At 47.2% G+C, this 17,908-nt stretch overlaps 8 protein-coding genes across 8 annotated transcripts; 5 read left to right on the top strand and 3 right to left on the bottom strand.

Moving 5' to 3' along the window:
- Nucleotides 1–295: 295 nt before the first annotated feature.
- On the top strand, nucleotides 296–1,168 carry N7520_011438 (CXXC motif containing zinc binding protein; the record flags this gene model as incomplete). Its single annotated transcript, XM_057145371.1, has 5 exons — nucleotides 296–330; nucleotides 486–600; nucleotides 662–727; nucleotides 856–978; nucleotides 1,028–1,168. 5 exons carry the CDS (start codon nucleotides 296–298, stop codon nucleotides 1,166–1,168), a joined length of 480 nt encoding a protein of 159 aa, XP_056991125.1.
- A 593-nt stretch (nucleotides 1,169–1,761) lies between these two features.
- On the top strand, nucleotides 1,762–2,374 carry N7520_011437 (small nuclear ribonucleoprotein F; the record flags this gene model as incomplete). Its single annotated transcript, XM_057145370.1, has 4 exons — nucleotides 1,762–1,767; nucleotides 1,892–1,929; nucleotides 2,040–2,195; nucleotides 2,308–2,374. 4 exons carry the CDS (start codon nucleotides 1,762–1,764, stop codon nucleotides 2,372–2,374), a joined length of 267 nt encoding a protein of 88 aa, XP_056991124.1.
- Nucleotides 2,375–4,239: 1,865 nt separating this feature from the next.
- N7520_011436 (uncharacterized protein) lies at nucleotides 4,240–4,491 on the top strand (the record flags this gene model as incomplete). Its single annotated transcript, XM_057145369.1, has 1 exon — nucleotides 4,240–4,491. One exon carries the CDS (start codon nucleotides 4,240–4,242, stop codon nucleotides 4,489–4,491), a length of 252 nt encoding a protein of 83 aa, XP_056991123.1.
- Nucleotides 4,492–7,265: 2,774 nt separating this feature from the next.
- On the top strand, nucleotides 7,266–7,703 carry N7520_011435 (DASH complex subunit DAD1; the record flags this gene model as incomplete). The annotated part of the gene is made up of 3 exons (XM_057145368.1): nucleotides 7,266–7,364; nucleotides 7,433–7,495; nucleotides 7,542–7,703. 3 exons carry the CDS (start codon nucleotides 7,266–7,268, stop codon nucleotides 7,701–7,703), a joined length of 324 nt encoding a protein of 107 aa, XP_056991122.1.
- Nucleotides 7,704–8,257: 554 nt separating this feature from the next.
- N7520_011434 (Rho GTPase Rho4) lies at nucleotides 8,258–9,218 on the bottom strand (the record flags this gene model as incomplete). The annotated part of the gene is made up of 3 exons (XM_057145367.1): nucleotides 8,258–8,620; nucleotides 8,671–8,874; nucleotides 8,931–9,218. 3 exons carry the CDS (start codon nucleotides 9,216–9,218, stop codon nucleotides 8,258–8,260), a joined length of 855 nt encoding a protein of 284 aa, XP_056991121.1.
- A 1,271-nt stretch (nucleotides 9,219–10,489) lies between these two features.
- Nucleotides 10,490–12,109, bottom strand: N7520_011433 (ferulic acid Esterase/Feruloyl esterase; the record flags this gene model as incomplete). The annotated part of the gene is made up of 1 exon (XM_057145366.1): nucleotides 10,490–12,109. One exon carries the CDS (start codon nucleotides 12,107–12,109, stop codon nucleotides 10,490–10,492), a length of 1,620 nt encoding a protein of 539 aa, XP_056991120.1.
- Nucleotides 12,110–13,724: 1,615 nt separating this feature from the next.
- N7520_011432 (phosphatase PAP2 family protein) lies at nucleotides 13,725–15,567 on the top strand (the record flags this gene model as incomplete). Its single annotated transcript, XM_057145365.1, has 5 exons — nucleotides 13,725–13,779; nucleotides 13,867–14,083; nucleotides 14,150–14,920; nucleotides 14,972–15,441; nucleotides 15,497–15,567. 5 exons carry the CDS (start codon nucleotides 13,725–13,727, stop codon nucleotides 15,565–15,567), a joined length of 1,584 nt encoding a protein of 527 aa, XP_056991119.1.
- A 237-nt stretch (nucleotides 15,568–15,804) lies between these two features.
- Nucleotides 15,805–16,548, bottom strand: N7520_011431 (peroxiredoxin-like family protein; the record flags this gene model as incomplete). The annotated part of the gene is made up of 2 exons (XM_057145364.1): nucleotides 15,805–16,322; nucleotides 16,389–16,548. 2 exons carry the CDS (start codon nucleotides 16,546–16,548, stop codon nucleotides 15,805–15,807), a joined length of 678 nt encoding a protein of 225 aa, XP_056991118.1.
- Nucleotides 16,549–17,908: the final 1,360 nt, after the last annotated feature.

Below are 17,908 nucleotides of genomic sequence, written 5' to 3'. Positions count from 1 at the left end.
GTACATAAGCTTTTTTTTTACCGGCCGTTTTGAGTGGCTGTTTGAGCATGATTGGCGTTGCTTTTGTTTATATTTTTTTTTCACGAATATGATCTCTTTATGATTATTAATTATTGGCCTGTAATCATTTTCCAAATAACTCTAATAACCATATTTCAAATCAATTCCATTATCGAGGTCACATGCCAAGACTCCGATCTATTTTCATGCATTTTCTCCACCCCGCATCATCACGATTCTCACTTGGATTCGTTGACACACTTCCAGACAATCCCAATTCAAACCCAACACAAACATGCTTTCACTGGTCCTTAAGGCTGAGCTAGAGGGGTAAGTACATTCTCCCTTCCCTTATGTTGTGTTCTATGGTCGCATTCTGCAAAACTCTCCCTGCACCGCAAAAAAGATCTATTGCATGCCACTCGGACATGTTCAAAAGAGTCAGACCATAGTTTCAAACATGATTTTCTAACTTCTCCAAACAGTCTCACCGACCTCCAGCCCTCTGATACCGAAGAGAACCCCTACTTCTACACCTTCAAGGTGCAATGCAGCTCTTGCCGCGAGACGCACCCCAACTGGGTCAGCTTCAACCGCTTTGTAAGTCGCACTAGATCTGCACCAAGTAATATAGACACGAGAAACTGATTACTTGACATAGGAGACGCATGAGATCCCCGGTAGCCGTGGCGAGGCCAACTTCGTCTGGAAGTGTCGGCTGTGCACGGTAAGCACATCCACGTTCTCTATTTCTATCATTTCGTTCGACCCTTGAAACATGATCATATATTGTCTCATTCCTCTTGAATTGAGGTATCCTAGGCATCATTGATGGTCTTGCGCTAACGCCAACAGAAAACCCACACTGCTTCCATCACCTCAGGTCCCAATGTCTACGAGGCAGACGAGAAGAAAACCGGCAAGAAAATCATTGAGATGGACTGCCGTGGTCTTGAGTTCGTTGACTTCAAGGCTGATGTGAGTGTCATTGCCCCTTATCCGTGATGCCATGCTTACAATATCAAAGGGAGAGTGGGAGGCCAAGGGCGCTGAGACCACCACTCGTTTCAAGGAAATTGATCTTTCTGATGGTGAATGGTACGACTACGATGAGAAGGCCGGTGAGGTTAGCATCAAGGAGATTACTTGGACCGTTGGCCGAGCGTGATTCAAAAATTATGGGCTTGGAGAGCGGGGTTGGCGATGACGGTGTTGCTTGAGATGCTTTCTTTTCGGTGATGATGACGATCTTGGAGATTTATGGATATTCATTCTCCAAGTATTTTATGAACTTTTTTCTCACTGTATTACTACCAGTGGCTTGTGCTTTGCAACTTGGCATGTGGTTGTCAATGGTGGGACTCCGTGGGAGGATACGCTGTCCAGAGATACCGAAGCTACAACATATTCATATCAGGTGAAAAACTGAGTAGCTCTGAATTTTACCAAAGACAACCTAGCTCAGAAAATAAAAAGTTCAAATTATACCAAAAATATCTGATTAATTAAAGTCAAAACGCTGAAGCTAAACACCTGTAGAGCCATTAGAGAAAAAGCGGTGAGATTTTTAAGGATCTCATTGGCTCCGCACGGTGAACCCGTCCAGCTCACATTTTCGCGCTCCAAGACTCAAACAGACCACCTCGACCATCACGATCAACCCCAGAAAGAAGCTCCATTGCTCGGCTATTCGTCTTCTCCGCCTCTTGGAATATCACCCAGCAGTATAAGCAGACCGAGCACAGCCGAAACACCACCACAATGAGTGTACGTCCCGACCGAGCCCGACCCGATCCCTCTGACTCGTCGAGCTTTGCGAGCTCATTCCTGTCCATCGGGACAAGTAACTCAGATCGCAGAGCAAATGCTGACATTCCTTTCTGCCATATAGTTCCAACCAGTCAACCCCCGGCCGTACTTGCAGGCTAAGTATGCGAACCCCTCCCCACTTTAAGCAGCATTGAACTCCCGAATACCCGACATGGCTATTAAATACCATCAACACTTGCCAATGGACGAAGCTGACTTGTTGACTACAGGGTCGGCACTGAGATGATCATCCGCCTGAAATGGGGACAGACCGAGTACAAGGGTATCCTGGAGAGCATCGATTCCTACATGAATGTCCTGCTGCGCGATACGGAGGAATTCATCGACGGAAAGCAGACTGGATCTCTGGGTCTGGTATTGATCCGGTACGCATCCCCTGATAGCACTGGAATTGATTCTTGGAAGCAAGCAACACGGCCACTGTTTCAATGCAATGTGGTGTGGACCAGTTACTGATTTGATTCGATTCTCTTGCAGGTGTAACAACATTCTCTGGATGGGCGCGGCAGACAGCGTGGAAATGACGGACCTCCAACTAAAATAATGAGCATATGATACGACTGCGACCGGTGCGACTGCGATAGGTGCACCAGATCAGCTGTACGCGTGGCTGTTGGTGCCTGAGCTGGCGCGTTCGGGGGGCTTGGAAGCCGCTACACTTGCCCGGCGATCATGAGCTGTTCATATGTGGCAGGTAGAATTGTGAATAGCGGCGAGTCTGTATCCATGAAGCATGCAGGCTGAAACTGGAAGTATTCAACCCCCGCTGCCACGAGGCATGGAGGATCAGATGAGACGAGACATCTACACAGGGCCTTTGGGGCCCGACCTTGTCAGTGGGTTTTTTTCTTTTGCTTTTATTCGATTCACGAGGCGTTTTTTTGTGGTTCCGTGCGATATTGTTGCATGCCTACTGGCCAAAATCAAATCAACTACGGGGTTTTCCGACATGAGCGACAATGACAGTGACTGGAGTAAGACATCGGAGGTGTGTAAACCGCTACAAGGATATCGTCAGAAATGACGAGTGCGAATCGACCCAATGATGTTTTTGTGGACATCAGAGTTGTAAGTGGCGTGTTGGGCCCCATATTATTCGAGGGGAAGTGTAGATAGTATGTGGCGATATTCAGGTTCCAGAATACTGCAAGGGGATCGTTTGTGAGTTCCGGCCCTGCATGTGCGGGAATCCCGGAATCCTGTTGCTTTCTATAGAAGAAGCAAAAATACATTTACAAATCGAGAATAGAGTAGCTGGAGAGCATATAGCTCATCAGCTCATCCACTGAGGCTTGAGGGGCGCGCAGGGCAATTCCTACTTGGAATTACTGTATCAAGTTAGTTTAGTAGAATGAGCAGATACAATGTACATGTACGAAGTACGCCATCGCCCCCGCAAGTCTTCCCACTGATATGCGATAAGAATTCTGATTGCTTTATATAGAAAGCCGATCGTAGAGTTACGTAGAAGGCACGAACACCTCCGCAGCAGGATCCGATAACCAGAGTCGGGAGCCCCCGACGTCATGAATAAGAAAGAGGGGAATGCATGCAGAAGATTCTAGCGCAGCCACACTTGATTATGAATCCGTGAGGTGCGCTCTGGATTCTACAGCGAGACTATACACCCCAACCTGTCGAGTGTAATGTAGACAGATGACCCTGAATGTTTTCTGAGGGCTTGAGCGCTCGAGGGCTCGAGGGCCACGCAATTGTGTCCTTTCGACCCACAGAGATCTACTGTAAACCATGAACTCCCAAGGGACTCATCTATTCTCCGCTCAAAGGTCACTGGCCATATTGGAGACGCCACCACGCCATGCGAGTGGCTGCCGAGCGCTGATCCTTCGCCGTTTCGTGTCCGCACCCACACTCACATCCATCCATTTCTCATTGCTTGTGCCAGGAGGAAAAGTATGAAATTGAAATGGGGATTTATCATTTGGATGTATCAGAATGAGCTATCTAGGTACCGATGTAGCACTACTTGTGTAGCACAGAGCATGTACAACGCCATAGCCCCCTCCTATATCTCCGTCTGAGTTGAGTAATTCTTAGTGGATTCTTTGAGTCCCCTGATCTTCGGGCTCCACTGGTAGTAAACCGAAATTACACTTTAGGAAAACCCCAATTGTTCTTTGAATTTAAATTTAAAATTACTAGTACTTATTAAATTCTTTGATTCCCCTTAACCCCTCAACCCTATACTCTCGCTTTTTTACTCTGCTGAAACGGCGCTTACTGTGACAAAATCCTTTGTCTCATCCCAACACAAAACAGCCTTATATAGGTCCTGACTACTTGATCATCTGGACCTTACTCTGGGTACATTTCCCCAGTATTCAAAGGACCACACCTTCGTTTACTTTTTCTTGTTTTTGTTTTCCCTACCACAAAAACAAAAACAAAATGCATGATACACCATCCAAATTCATCGAAATCCTTGATCCAAAGGACTCGCCCTTGCGCTCCGAGTCTGACGTCCGTCTGGAAGATGTCCTCGCACACCACGAAGCCACCATCGGTCGTCCTCGCTCCTCTACACAATCCTCCTCCAAACCCATGGATAAGGATCAGCTTTCGCGCACGAGTTCGGTCTCCCCTACTCAGCGCTGGAAACGGTTTAGCAATATGCTAGTCCAGCCACGACGGAGCTCTTAATCCTCTTCCATTTATTACCCTCTCTACGATGCACGATTACCGAGCACGAACGAAACGAAACGATAACGAATACACGAAAGCGGGAATATGATTCCATGACTGGCGGGACACGGAAATTCGTGGTAGATGAACCATATGCGGTGGCATCCGATATCCGCATAGTGAAGATTTACTATGGCAGGATCCTTGAGATTGAGGCCGTTTGGCCTTTGGCTGAGTTGTGATTCTGCTGGTCGCGGTACCAAGGCATTGTAACGATGATTTTCCCCCGCTACAAATAATGATGTGACGAGCTATTTCTGCCTTTATCTTACGAGAGTTGTTTCTCCAATACTTGTATATACATGGAAAGACCAAAAAAGGACAACCATTATCTTCTCTACATTACATTCCAAGATTGCATGATTTCATGCTCATGCTCATGCTCATGTTCATGCTCACCTGTCCTGTGGCTGTAAACGCTTTAATGTAATACAACCTCGACCCACTCATACACTAATCTCCAAAATCTCAAAATCTCAAAATACGAGCCAACTTGAATCCCCAAATCTAAGCACAAAAGACAAAAATCTCGTCAAACCGTACCTGAACAGATCTGAAACCGAGCCGAGCGACCGGCCTGGGTCGAATCTCGAAACTTATGATCCGTGGCACCGAACACCATTCCAGGTACCAGTGGACCCTGGGACCCTAGGACAAGTCGGCTAGTCTCTGAGACATTGTGACGACCGCACTGGCTAGACGTGGCCTTTCCTATGTGGGGATTGAGAAAAGTCTGCAATTTAATCACGGGAAATGAAAATGACGGGCAATCCGTTATCGCTGTGAGATGCTCGGAGATTACTTTGTTCCCCAACAGATAATTAAATTGGCTTCGGTTGGTGGGAGATCGTGTACCTGGTCTTGGCTTGACTTGAGTTTTTTTTTTCCCTTCATGGCCCCTTGGTCTTCTACTACCAAGTAGGAATTACTGTGAAATCCATGGCTTCCAGATCATTAAAACTGCCGATCGGCCCGGAACTCCTGGCTGTTGGAATTCCATACCTCAGGTGACACACTGAAAATAGAAGCGGGAAAGGCAGATTATACCGTGTTTTCGAAACTTCTACCGTGGTTCGTCCGTCACATACCCGAGGTCTGAAAATTGGGATGAGCTGGGCTTTTGCAAAATAATAGCAATTTAGATTTCAAAGCAAATGAGCACGGCTCTATACCTGTGCGCCAAAAAAGCGTGCATTTGAGTAATAACCTAGTCCACCTTAACCTCCAACCGCCCATTATGAGCTACAATAACCCTGACCCTGTACATAGGAATTTTTCTGTAAAGCCCAGTCAATAAATGCCCTGTTAAATCTAAATCATCTAACATAATCATTACTTCGGATTATATACAGGTTGTTAATGCATTAGCAAATTCCCCTACAGCAAAGAGCTATCCAGCTATTATTAGCCTGTCACTGTTCAATTCCCATCTTTGCTACCCCTGCTTCTCGCCCCTTTGATTAGTGTCGATCCATACCATTCAAAGATGGCCCACGAGGATGCACGCCATCCGCCCCGGGGGCCTTCATACTGCGACAGCCCTCAAGTTACCTTGCTAGGTAAATCAATACTATAGCTCTTCCTTCCAGGTACCGGATGGAGAAATGCGCAAGCTTCGCCAAGGCCGGCCATCGCCACCATAACATTGAGAAACGATTATCACTTAATTGATACTTGCATCGTCTAATCGATCCTTCCCTGCCCAAATCAGCAATAGTTTATAGATATTCTATCCAACACTGGTGACTACTATACTCCCCAAAGACACTTAAATATCGGCTCGTCGTCTATAGATATCAATTCTCCATCAACACATTCCATTCCAACCATCCACAAGATTCCAACTTTCCAGTCTTTAATCAATCCAATCACCCAAGCTTCAAGCTCAACCATCCCCAACTTCAACACAATGCAGTTCTCCAAGATCTTCGCTATCGCTACCTTCGCCGCCATGGCTTCCGCTGCTGCCCTGCCCGTCGCAGAGCCCGCCCCCGAGGCGGAGCCCGGTCTCTGTGAGTCTACATGCTTGAGCTCGAATCAGTCAGGATGATCCTAACAAATGCCTGTTACTTAATAGTCAGCGCTCTACTGAGAATCGGAAAAGAGGCCGAGAAATGCTCCAACGGTGACTGGCCCTGCGACAACTAAATAAGAGGATACTCGCGAAGAATTTTCATAAATTCCGATGATGGTTATAGAAGAGCGAATGAACAGGCTGGTCCATCATTCGCAAATAGCGGGTTGTTAGCGTTCAGATCACAATGCGGATAGATATGTTAAAGTTTCGATTTACAATGCGACTGATTACATGTACTGAAACGAACGGATACTTCCAAGTACACGTACTAGTAAATACTCCCTAAAAAATCTAGGACAGGAACATTGTAACGGAAATCCAACTTCTCTACTCAAGAGGAGACGCGTGTGTTAGCCTGGTTGCCAATCAGATACCCTTATCAACAGCCCCACCAAACAACAACTTCTTCCCCAATCTTCCCCTTGTCCCTGCGTCACAGTACAATCCACAGTACCACCGTGCTCTGCATCTAATCTTCCTGAAAATCCCCACATAAATCAGCACGTTTCAGTAGCAGTCGAGTTCGTGAAACAACCCAGCGCGAGCCAGAATCACAGCCGAGGTCCCGCTACAGCCGCGATAAATTGTTGCGCAGAATTACTTGGATCGGTCACGTCCGGAATTGACATTATTGTTTCCTTTCGAGTTCAACGAAATGGCTTGGAACAATTCTGCTTCTACTCCTGGGGGTCGGGCTGCTACACCGACTGTTTTCGAGCAACAGCGCGAGGAATTGGTGCGCGAGATTGCGGTGGTATGTTTTTTTTTTTAACTTGAATTGCATTTGGGGTTTGTTGTTGATGATTTTTCTTCATTGGATAGGGTATGGAGCAGGTGCTTCAGAACATTAATAAGTTGAATCGGAATCTGGAAAGTATCATCACGGTATGTGTTGCGATCTCCTTGGGTATCATTTTACTGATTGAGCTAGGTTGGGAATGAATTTGGGGCTGTGGAGGCTCTGTGGTCTCAGTTCGAGAACTTTATGGGTCAATCTGAAGAGACAGAGGGTGGTGAGACCAAGCGAAAAGCCAGTGGAGGGAGTGAGGATCACCCGATTAAGAAGGAGGAAGATGATGAGACAGTGCTCTAGAAGTCTATTCCCAGGGGCTTTCCAAGGTTGATGTTGACATGGGTTGGAGTCTTTTTTATTTATGCTTTTGAGATACCATTAACTTGTCGGTGACGAATATCATGCTACGTTTACGATGGATTTCCATTCAATATCAAAGTCGCAATGTATTTCAGTAACACAAAGGAGGCCGCTCGCCAACATAAAATATCAGATAACATAATTGTGAACACCAGTCCCATGCATGCCAGGGGGAAAAATTGCAGAGACTCGAATCATGAGCCATGAAGAAAACAGGAGGGTCATGAGAAAGACATAAGAGGCAAACCAGTAAAGAAATAAAGTTCAACAGAACAATGTCAAATTGAGAAAGCCACCAAGGGGAAATCGAGAGTTTTCCGGGAGCGCGCAGCGTCTCCGGACTGAAGAGAAGTTTTTTACATCATGTCCAGCTCTGTCCAGCTTCCGTATCACATAAACGGAAGGCAAGCTTGCCGACAAAGCAACCAGGCTGTGATCGGGCCGAGGAGGTAAAGAGAAAAGAAAAGGAAATCGACAGGGAAAGGCGAATCAATTTACAGAATCTTGCAACTCCGCTTTTTGACCTTCTTGCCCGGGCCCCCGCCAGACGGCTTGACACTGTTGCGATTATTTGATGATGATGATTGCTTGGTCGGCTTCCATTGTTCTTCAGTGGTCACAACAGTGTCGACTGCGTGGGCGAAGACGTCGTCCACACCCCGCATCTCCTTACTGCTGCATTCCACGTAGCTGGCTCCCATCCGGTGGGCCACAGCTTGGCCTTGTTCCGGGGTGATGGGTGTCAGGCCTTGTGTCTTAAGGAGTTCAATGCATGTGCGCTTATTGCGGAGATCTGACTTCAGGCCAACCAGAATGATGGGGGTTGTGGGGCAAAAGTGCAGGACCTCGGGGTACCACTAGGCACGGTTAGTGGATAACGATGAAGTAAACAAAGCACTGGACTAACCTTATCGACAACATTCTCCAATGATGCAGGACAGTCAATTGCAAAACAGACAAACAAAAGGTCCGTCTCTGGGTAGGACAGAGGACGCAAACGATCATATTCTTCCTGTCCGGCTGTATCCCAAAGAGCTAATTCGACCGTCTTCCCGGACGCCCGGTGAACGGTCTGCGTAATGTAATTCTCGAACACTGTGGGGACATATTTCTGTAAAAGATTAGCGATGTCTGTCGATATGACGGGGAGTGGGGGGTTCAGCGTACCTCGGGGAAATATCCCTGCGAATAACTAATCAATAAGCATGTCTTGCCGCAACCGCCATCTCCCACCACAACAAACTTTTTAGAGTAGGATGGTGGCTGCGTGATATTGGTAGCTTCCGACATGCGTCCACTGGAAACACTGGTATTGGTGCTGACTGTTCCGTTGCTCACTCGCACACTGTGACTGCGGGTTCGACTGTGACGGGGTGAGTGGGATGGAGGAGGCGTGGCCACGGAGCGACGTCGCGAAGCCGCATAATTGTGCTGGTCATCATACATTTGGCTCATGGTGAATGGAATGGAAGGAATTGGCCCCCCCTTGTTGTAATGCGGGTCTTCAAGAGCGATTGGACGGTTATCTGCCTGGATCGGGGGTTGGATAATAGATTTTGGGGTGATTTTGTTCGGGGAAAGTGGAAAGTGGAAAGTGAAGAAAAGAGGAAAAGTGGAAAGTGTTGTTGAAGAAATAGAACCCAGAAATGAAGTTGAAATCTTGATCGTTTGCAGATCTAGGGATCGACTACGATAAAGATGGTTGAGGGTCTCGCCCAGACTTGTAGACCCGTGTTTACATGTAGGTTGGTATGGCAACGGCCGCGCCTCAATGACGCCAGAAGCACGATCGTTCGGCTTTCCAACTGTCATTTTCCTATTGATTGACCACGATCATTACGATCTTGTTACTTTTTCGGGCTTCGGTCTCCGCTTCATAGCCCCTCAGCTTGCCCCTCTTCCCCACCGTTCAGCTCACCAGAACCGGATCGTGATGTTTTTCGGACCAACCGATGTCATGTGATCTACATGATGTCCGTCGGTTAGAATTGCAAGATCACTAAATTTAGTATAGATTAATAAATCCTGGCTGTGAAAATTCTGACAGGATTGACAAGCTGATTGGAGAAACATTCTAATATCGGCGCTTCATGTTGCCAAACTTATGCAGGTTAAGGCACGGGTTGTCGTGCATCGAATGCGCGCAATGTTCCACAATTCAATTTTTTCTTACTGAAAAGATTCCTCCACCGTTTTTAGTTGGGAAATTACAAGTCCAATTTGCCAATCTTTTCCGAATTGCCCGGTTATTGTTGACATTTTATGACCTGTCAATCTATAGTGGGGAATTTTGAACTTTGACTTCCAAGGTTTTACCTCCCGAATCAAAACCTGACAGATTGACTTTATCTAGACCTAGATTAAAGAAAATCTGTATTTCGATAAATTGCCTGATCTATCCAGGGCTGTTCTAATCAAGAAACATGAGGGGTAGAGGAGTAGAGGGGTAATTGATGATCACAGGATTTACCTAAGTTGATCTCTGAGACAAAGTCATGCACCGAATACTAACTTCTGACTCGCGTACTGCGTATACCGGCCGTGGCGCAAGGTCGAAAGACGCCACAGGACAAGGTGGGGTGTGCTAGGATCACCTTTGTTTCGCTCAGATCAGAAACCCCCACCTTTTCACCAATAATATTATCATATCCTGCAGGCATCATCCAAGAAACATGCATGTGAAAGAAGCCATTTTTTTCATTGCTCAAAGGCAAATTTTGTTGGCTTTACATCTGACAGTCCCAGCTGGTTGAATCATCCAGATCCCCCTTGCCTTTATAAACAGCCTTCTTTGGATATGGGCAAAGGGGTCGTTGTCGCACCACGCCTTCGGACGGGTCATCGTCCTTAAATTTTGTCGCAACAATCTTGTCAACAGGAACACCGTTCTCGGTCCAGTCCATCAGCGCGCGAACAACATCATGCTCTCGGTCCTGGTAGCCAGGAACTCCCACTGTATCATTCAGGCTCTGGAAACCACCAATGTACCAAGGGGCATCATTGACCGATCCAGAACAATGCTGCATACCGGGAATCAAGAAGAATCGGTAAAAATCATTCAAAGGAAGATTCTTCTCCGTCATCGTGAAGAGGTATTGTTGATAGAGGTATTCACTTGCTCCAGGAGGGATGAGACCATCTGCAAGACCGTGATAATGAAGCAATTTACCACCGCGGGCACGAAACTCAGACAGGTCAAAGTTGTCTGCGTTGGTATCGCCAGGATTCAGAGCATCGGCAAGCTCAATAATGCTATAGTCGAAGTTGCGCCAGTCCCAGTTTGCGTCGTTTAGGACGTAGTTGGCGAAGTATTCTGTACCGAAAAGGCTGGGGGCATTTGTTCCGACGCTTCCAAAGGAGCTGCTCATTTGGTCCTCGGATCCGAGACCGAAGTTCGGATAGATCCATGTGTCATTCACGTCGGCAAGAGGTCTGTATAGAGCTTCCAGAGTGCGGATCTGGGGCGCAGTAAGACACGCGGATCGGTTGCTGCTGGACGTACAGAGCAGAGCATCTGCGTAAAAGTTGCAACTCTTGGGGTCCGTGATAATCCCATCTTCGATGCCGTCGGATTTATCGCATTGTCGCATGACCTCTTGACCAATGATTGGGAACAGATCTGGGTGGATGTAGTGTGTGGCATTCTCCGGTAGATTGATCATACTGATTCGCATTTGCCAGCCCTGTTGGCGCGTAGACCACCAAGCAGGAGGCCCGACGACAACACCATCAAAATCTTCTGGGAAGCGCTGGACTTCCTTCATTCCCTGCTTGCCGCCTGTCGAGCAGCCAGCGTAGTAGGAGTATGAGATTTTGTCCTTGTAGTAAGCGGCCGTGACTTGCTTGGCAATCACGGTGGAGCCATGCAATGCACGGTAGCCCCAGTCCTTCTTAGATTCATCATTATTCAAGGCCCAGTTCATGTTCTGAACTGTGGAGTTGTGGCCGGTGTTGGTGGACATGGTCGCAAATCCGTATGGGATAAGACTGTTCATGGAGGCCCAATTGATTCCACCCGCGAAACCACCGTTCCCCACAGCCATAAACCGTTGGTTCCAATTATCGGGCAGAATCAAACCAAATGTATAGGCAGATACTGGCGAAGATGTCACGTTGACAATGATCCCACACGAGGCGGGTAAATTGGTGGCATTGGTAGGGTATGCGGTATCGGCGGTGCCTTGGCCAAAACTACCCCCGGCGGGGATTTTGGCAGCTTCAATGATGGATGCACCCTCAGGAAGGATAGAATTGAAAAATTTATCGGTACATTGTGCGTGACGAGCTGTGACAGCTCCGAAGAACAAGCAGCTAAAGAATGCTGCAGTCCCGGTAGAGGAGAGCATTGGCGCAAGGAGGTATGAATATCAGCTCAAAATTGATTGAGCACTATAGAGCTACCATATTACCTAGGGGATCTAGATAGAATTTATATAAAATTTCTGAGCTTCATCTGGGGTTTGCGGGGTAATAAGACGGGGGATCTCTTTTGCGCACATACTATCAAATGTTTCCCCTTACATTCGCAAGGGTAAGAGCTTTTCCTTCGATATTCTATGGATCTACACACGCGGTTCCAGTTAGATACCGGAAATCGTATACTTAAGCTTCAAGGGTTTTCATTTGTCAGTGTGGGGAACCCCATACTTATGAAGCGGGGAAACCCTGAATATCCATGTCGGTAGAACGAAAAGCCGGGTTTTTACACTGCTAGTAACCAGGTTTTAGTACTCTATGCGCAATAATTACCTAGTTAATTTACTCTTTTTCAAGGTTCGATAAGTGCCTTAGTCTTAGTAACGTGATGGACCTGGCAAACATTGAAAGAAGTACCGTACTAGACCTAAATAAGGAATAGTTGCTGAATATTTATGTTTAAAAAATAGGTAGCATTGGATGAAATACCGGAGTATGATGCAGAGAGCAAGGAAATGTGGTCTGACCTACTATACAGTCTTTCCAGTTATGAAGAGCAATCAATATGACCGGAAAGGGTGACGTGCTACATACAACTCGGCATTTTAAGATAGACACCTAAGTAGTCGAACCTGAATCACACTAACTTTCAATGTTGTGAAAAGCTATTTGCCGAGAGCTAGGATCCACTCCGGGTCTTTTCAATTGTGCCTAATTGCAGCGAGTACTTATGAGGTCCATCGGAACAGCCTTATTTTTCATCGCCCTCGTGACGAGGTCACCGATTAATGACAGTACCACTCCGCACCCCACTCGATTTGGAACAAGTACAACTATATATCCAGGTTCAGCGAGTACATAAGATGTATCAAAACTATCATACAAAAAAAACCTAACCCCCCAGGGACCCCTCCTGCGCCTCTGTTGGCCGCTTTGGGGAGGTCTGCTCTAAGTTGGTGTTTCCCAGTAATAATTGACAACACCATACAAGTCCTGCAGGCTAACTTGTTGGGATCACATATAGTGCTAGCTGGTGGGAGTGTTCACCACTTGACCACACGGATGTCAATTGTGAATTCTATTCCCTTAAAAGGTGATTAAAACCTAATGACTAAATTTTGTACTATTTCCTTATTTTGTCTATTAGCTATCTTCCTGAGCTTATGTTATTCTGCCTAAAATAGCCTTCATGCTTGAGAGATAAACTAACAGATCTTTTCATATTCCTCGCAACTTCATTTCTGTCAGGTATACATGGATGATCGGAGTAAATACTTCAGCTTTGGCCCCTGAGTGACTAAGCCCACACATGGGGCAGACCCGCTGTGCCGCGGTAACAAGTGATCTTCGCGACACCTCGAAACCTCCTGGCGCTTTGAACACCAGAGACGAGAACCTAACCACATACATCCCTTCGAACTTCAAATCCAACTTTTATCCACTCCTTATGTCATCGCGCTGAACCTCGACGTCCTGAATTGAGCGGCAGGCACCGACCTGTTCATGTATGGGGGCCAATCGCATCCGGATCGATAACACCGCACAATGGGAAAGGACGCAAAAGACCAGCCTGATGCAGGGCTCAGGAGTTTGAACCATTGTATGAGACTCATGCTACTATTCGCGCACCCCTGCATGTTCTCTCAACTGGTCAACGATTGCTAATCCGTCGCTGCAACCTGATCAGATTCCAACCAACTCCCCCTCTGGCGCTATTGGCCGCGACAGAAACTACTACCTTTAATCCGATATGAGACCCCGTATCTGGCGTGGGTGCAGGAGAAAGTCCGCACCCCGACCCTGGACTCATACTTTGCCTTCACAGCTAATCTGGGCACCCACACATTCTTCATGGTCTTTTTGCCGTTCCTCTTCTGGTGTGGCCACACCAGTCTAGGTCGTGGGTATGTTTGTACTTACCCAGAACTGATCATGACCAGAATCATGGCTAATCAGTGATGCCATTACAGATTAGTGCACATCCTCGCTGCTGGTGTGTTCTTCAGTGGCTTCATCAAGGACTTGCTATGTCTTCCTCGGCCGCTGTCCCCGCCTTTACAGCGCATCACCATGTCCGGATCCGCTGCCCTCGAATACGGCTTCCCGTCCACACACTCTACCAACGCTGTATCTGTTGCCGTGTATGCGATCGCTCTGCTCAATTCCCCCGACTCGACCGTTAGCCCGCAGACAAGCTTGATCCTCCAGACAGTCACATACCTCTATGTCACCTCGATTGTATTGGGTCGGCTTTACTGTGGTATGCATGGAATGCTTGATGTGGTTGTTGGATCCATAATGGGTGCATTGATCGGTCTCGCCCAATTCAGCTGGGGCCCGGCTTTCGACGACTATATCCTGTCGGCGTCACTGAAGGGTATTCTGATTGTTCCCATTGCCATTCTGGTGTTGGTTCGCATCCATCCAGAACCGGCGGACTCATGCCCCTGCTTTGATGACAGTGTTGCCTTCGCGGGTGTGACACTCGGTGTTGATGTGGGCTCGTGGTACTTCACTCAGTCTAGCCTCGCCTGGGCAGAACCTCTTCCTGGGACCATCCCATACCGATATGAAGATCTTGGCTTGGCAAAGACTGCGATTCGTCTCGTTGTAGGAGTTTTGTGTGTCTTCGCATGGAGAGAGATCACAAAGCCCACGCTACTTCGCATTCTACCTCCCGTCTTCCGCAGCTTGGAGAAACTTGGACTTCTCCTACCTCGGAGATTTTTCACCACCGCATCGTAAGTGAGAACCGCTAGCAACTCTCATAAAAATATCCTGACAGATAATAGCCAATATACAACCGTCCCTTCCAACTTGAAGGACCACGACGTGCTTCCCAACTTTTCAGAAATCCCTGGTCTCATCACCACCATGCGGCACCCGCGTCGGCGGGCCGTCTCAATCGGTCCTCAGTCTGAAGCTGATGCTTACGAGACTCTGGCTTACCGCGAGAAACGCCGACGTGAAAGCCAGTCCGGCAGCAACCGTGACTCGCCCGCCGACGGAGAGAACAAGCCCAACGGGTCTCCTCTCGTGTTTAGAAAGACAACTACAGTAGATGAGTATGAGCACATGATGGGTAGAGGGAGCCCACAATCGACTGCCGTAGAGGCCGATGGCGGTATTCCCCGGTCCTCGCCACTTCCACCACCCGAATATGAAACATCCCGGGCGGACGAGAAGGAGTTGTTCTCCCAGATCAAGAAGCCCCGTGTGCGGTACGATGTGGAGGTTGTCACAAAGCTAGTTGTTTACGCCGGTATGTCTTGTCCCTTGGTACTCTAGCGAATATCAAACTAATTGCACAATTCTAGGGATCCCGTGGGTCGTCATCAATGTGGCACCCCCTGTTTTCGAAATGATTGGACTAGGGGTTCCTCTCTAGCTACATCGCATGGATGTTGGGTTTTCGCATCCACTCGCGCATTTTGGCCACTGCTCGGGATCGATTCAGCTCAGTGGAAACGAACTTCTTAAGGACATAATTCGGGTTGCGCATGTACATAGCGACCTGTATTCTTAGGTCTGGCTGTGTCCCCTTTCATTGGGCACAGCCACTTACAATTATTTGACACGGGATAACCAGAGCTTCGTATGGTAAAATACCTATGATCAAAATACCTCAATACGATCCGCCCAATTTCCCTTCATCGAATGCATCTTTTTCTTCTTGATCCACTGTCAAGATATCGAGCAAACGATCCGCTGTTAAATGATCACTTGCACCCTGCATACGATGTGCATATTTCAATCTTCCTCGCTGGAAAACCCATTCTCCTCCTTGCTGGTCTGCGGGGCCGCCCAGAAGTGCAGACCATCCGCGTTTCCATCTCTGCTTAAGATCCCTATATAAAGCACTAGGGAAAGATTCCAATGAGTACGGTGGTGGTTCAGTGAACCCAGTCCAGGTCCTCTTCATCTCCAGCTGCTCGTATATCTTTGCTGTCGGATCGGTGTAGATGGGAAAGGCATCGGAGGTTTCTTCCATATATGGCCCGATAAGAGAGTGATCACCACAACCGATTATTATAACCTGTGCCGGTTTGGCATGATTTGGTATCGTGTCGAGTATCTTATGCGTCATCTGTGCACTGAGAGATCGAACATAATCTTGGTCATAGATGCAGAAAAAGTGTCTCACTGATAGTTTCCAAGTTTGTCAGAATATGGGCAACTTCATAAACACAAAAGGAAGTCGACGCTCACCAAAGATGACCACTGTAGTGACCGAATCTCCTTTACCGGCGACGAGCTCACCGAAGCGAACGGGCTCGCCGTTTTTGGATTGAATCTCAAGTTCATACGCTTCATGTAGAGTCTCATCTGATAGGAAAGACGAGTCGATAGAGAATTCTGTAGAAGACATTTCTCATGTTTTCCACCTCAGAAAGTTCATTGCTTGCCTAAGATAAGAGGTACTCGGCCGCAATTTGAACTTCTCCTGTGTATGACGTCAAGACATCTACTTCTGTATATCAATGACAGCGCCAAACCATGGCTCCGTTAACGTGGCCACTATTGAACTATTAAATAATTGATTCAACAAAGAAAGTCGGTTAAAGCCTGCACCATCTGCCCCGAAGTATGAAAGGCCTCTTCATACACTAACCGCAATGTCAACTGATCACGGAACATCTACATAGGTATGCATGATACCAAATCCGCGCTCTGAGGTCCCATATTCCCGCTCTATATTTTTCTCCATTCTCCCCATATTGCTGATATCGTGTATCGCTGGGCGGTTCTATCGGTTTTGGCAGACTCTCAATCCACTCGACCAAATTGGACGCATAATCCTGTTGTGCCTGGAGATGGTCGCTGCTGTTGCCTCTTTGATACTATGCCTGATACCTACGGGAATTCTCCTCTTGGGTTCCGGATGGCGTCGACCCTCGCCAATCAGCCGGATGTATAAAGTTATCATTCTGAAACTCCAGGGCACAGAGAATTATATCGCCTGGAGCATCCGTAACAAAAGTTTACTGACCAAGGAAAGACTTGTGAATCCGATCATCGTCTAATCAGAAGGGTTCACAACTGAATATCTGGTAGCTGGGACTTCATAAACGCTCTATGTGTCCTGGCACCTGGGAGCTTTGAGATACTGTATACATACATGTACCATATAAGTATGGGTGTGAGAAATATATATCCGCACAGTTATCAATATTTTATTAAAAAACAAATGGGAGGGTGAGTATTGAGATTTTTCAGCTTTCACGAGAGAGAAGACTGAAAGCTGTGATAAGACCTATAGCCTGTAGGGGTGGTGTGGAGGCTTGGACTATTAGTGCGAATGCTACTCGAAGTACCATTAACGGACTTCATCTCGATATCCCATGACATCAATTTACAATCTAAATCAGCATAAAGGAATGACTACTAGCTCAGCATAGTCACCATAATGTCTAGCGGACTTGTTGTTTATCGCGGAAGGGCTTGGTATAGTTTGCCCTGCATAAACTATTTTTGCCTGATGTGGTTAGACCAACTTAGTCAGCAATGTTCCCGATGATGCAGCAAGCGCGCCGCGATTGTTCCCAATTTACAACTCTCTCGCAAGTCGACTGTGGTCGCTCGTTGAGGATGGAAATTCCTGGTATTCCCAAATTTCTTGTCTTCTGCTTACATCCCATCCTTCTTCTTTCGGCTTAACCCTGTCACTCGCATCGGCAACTTGCTTTCATCATCCCAGCCATCGCCTTTCCGACGTGATAGTGATAGCG

Source organism: Penicillium odoratum, assembly GCF_028828045.1.
Source record: "Penicillium odoratum strain IBT 22623 chromosome Unknown utg000008l_segment0_segment0, whole genome shotgun sequence".
NCBI lineage: Eukaryota > Fungi > Ascomycota > Eurotiomycetes > Eurotiales > Aspergillaceae > Penicillium > Penicillium odoratum.
This window is presented reverse-complemented; position numbering and strand designations above follow the sequence as displayed.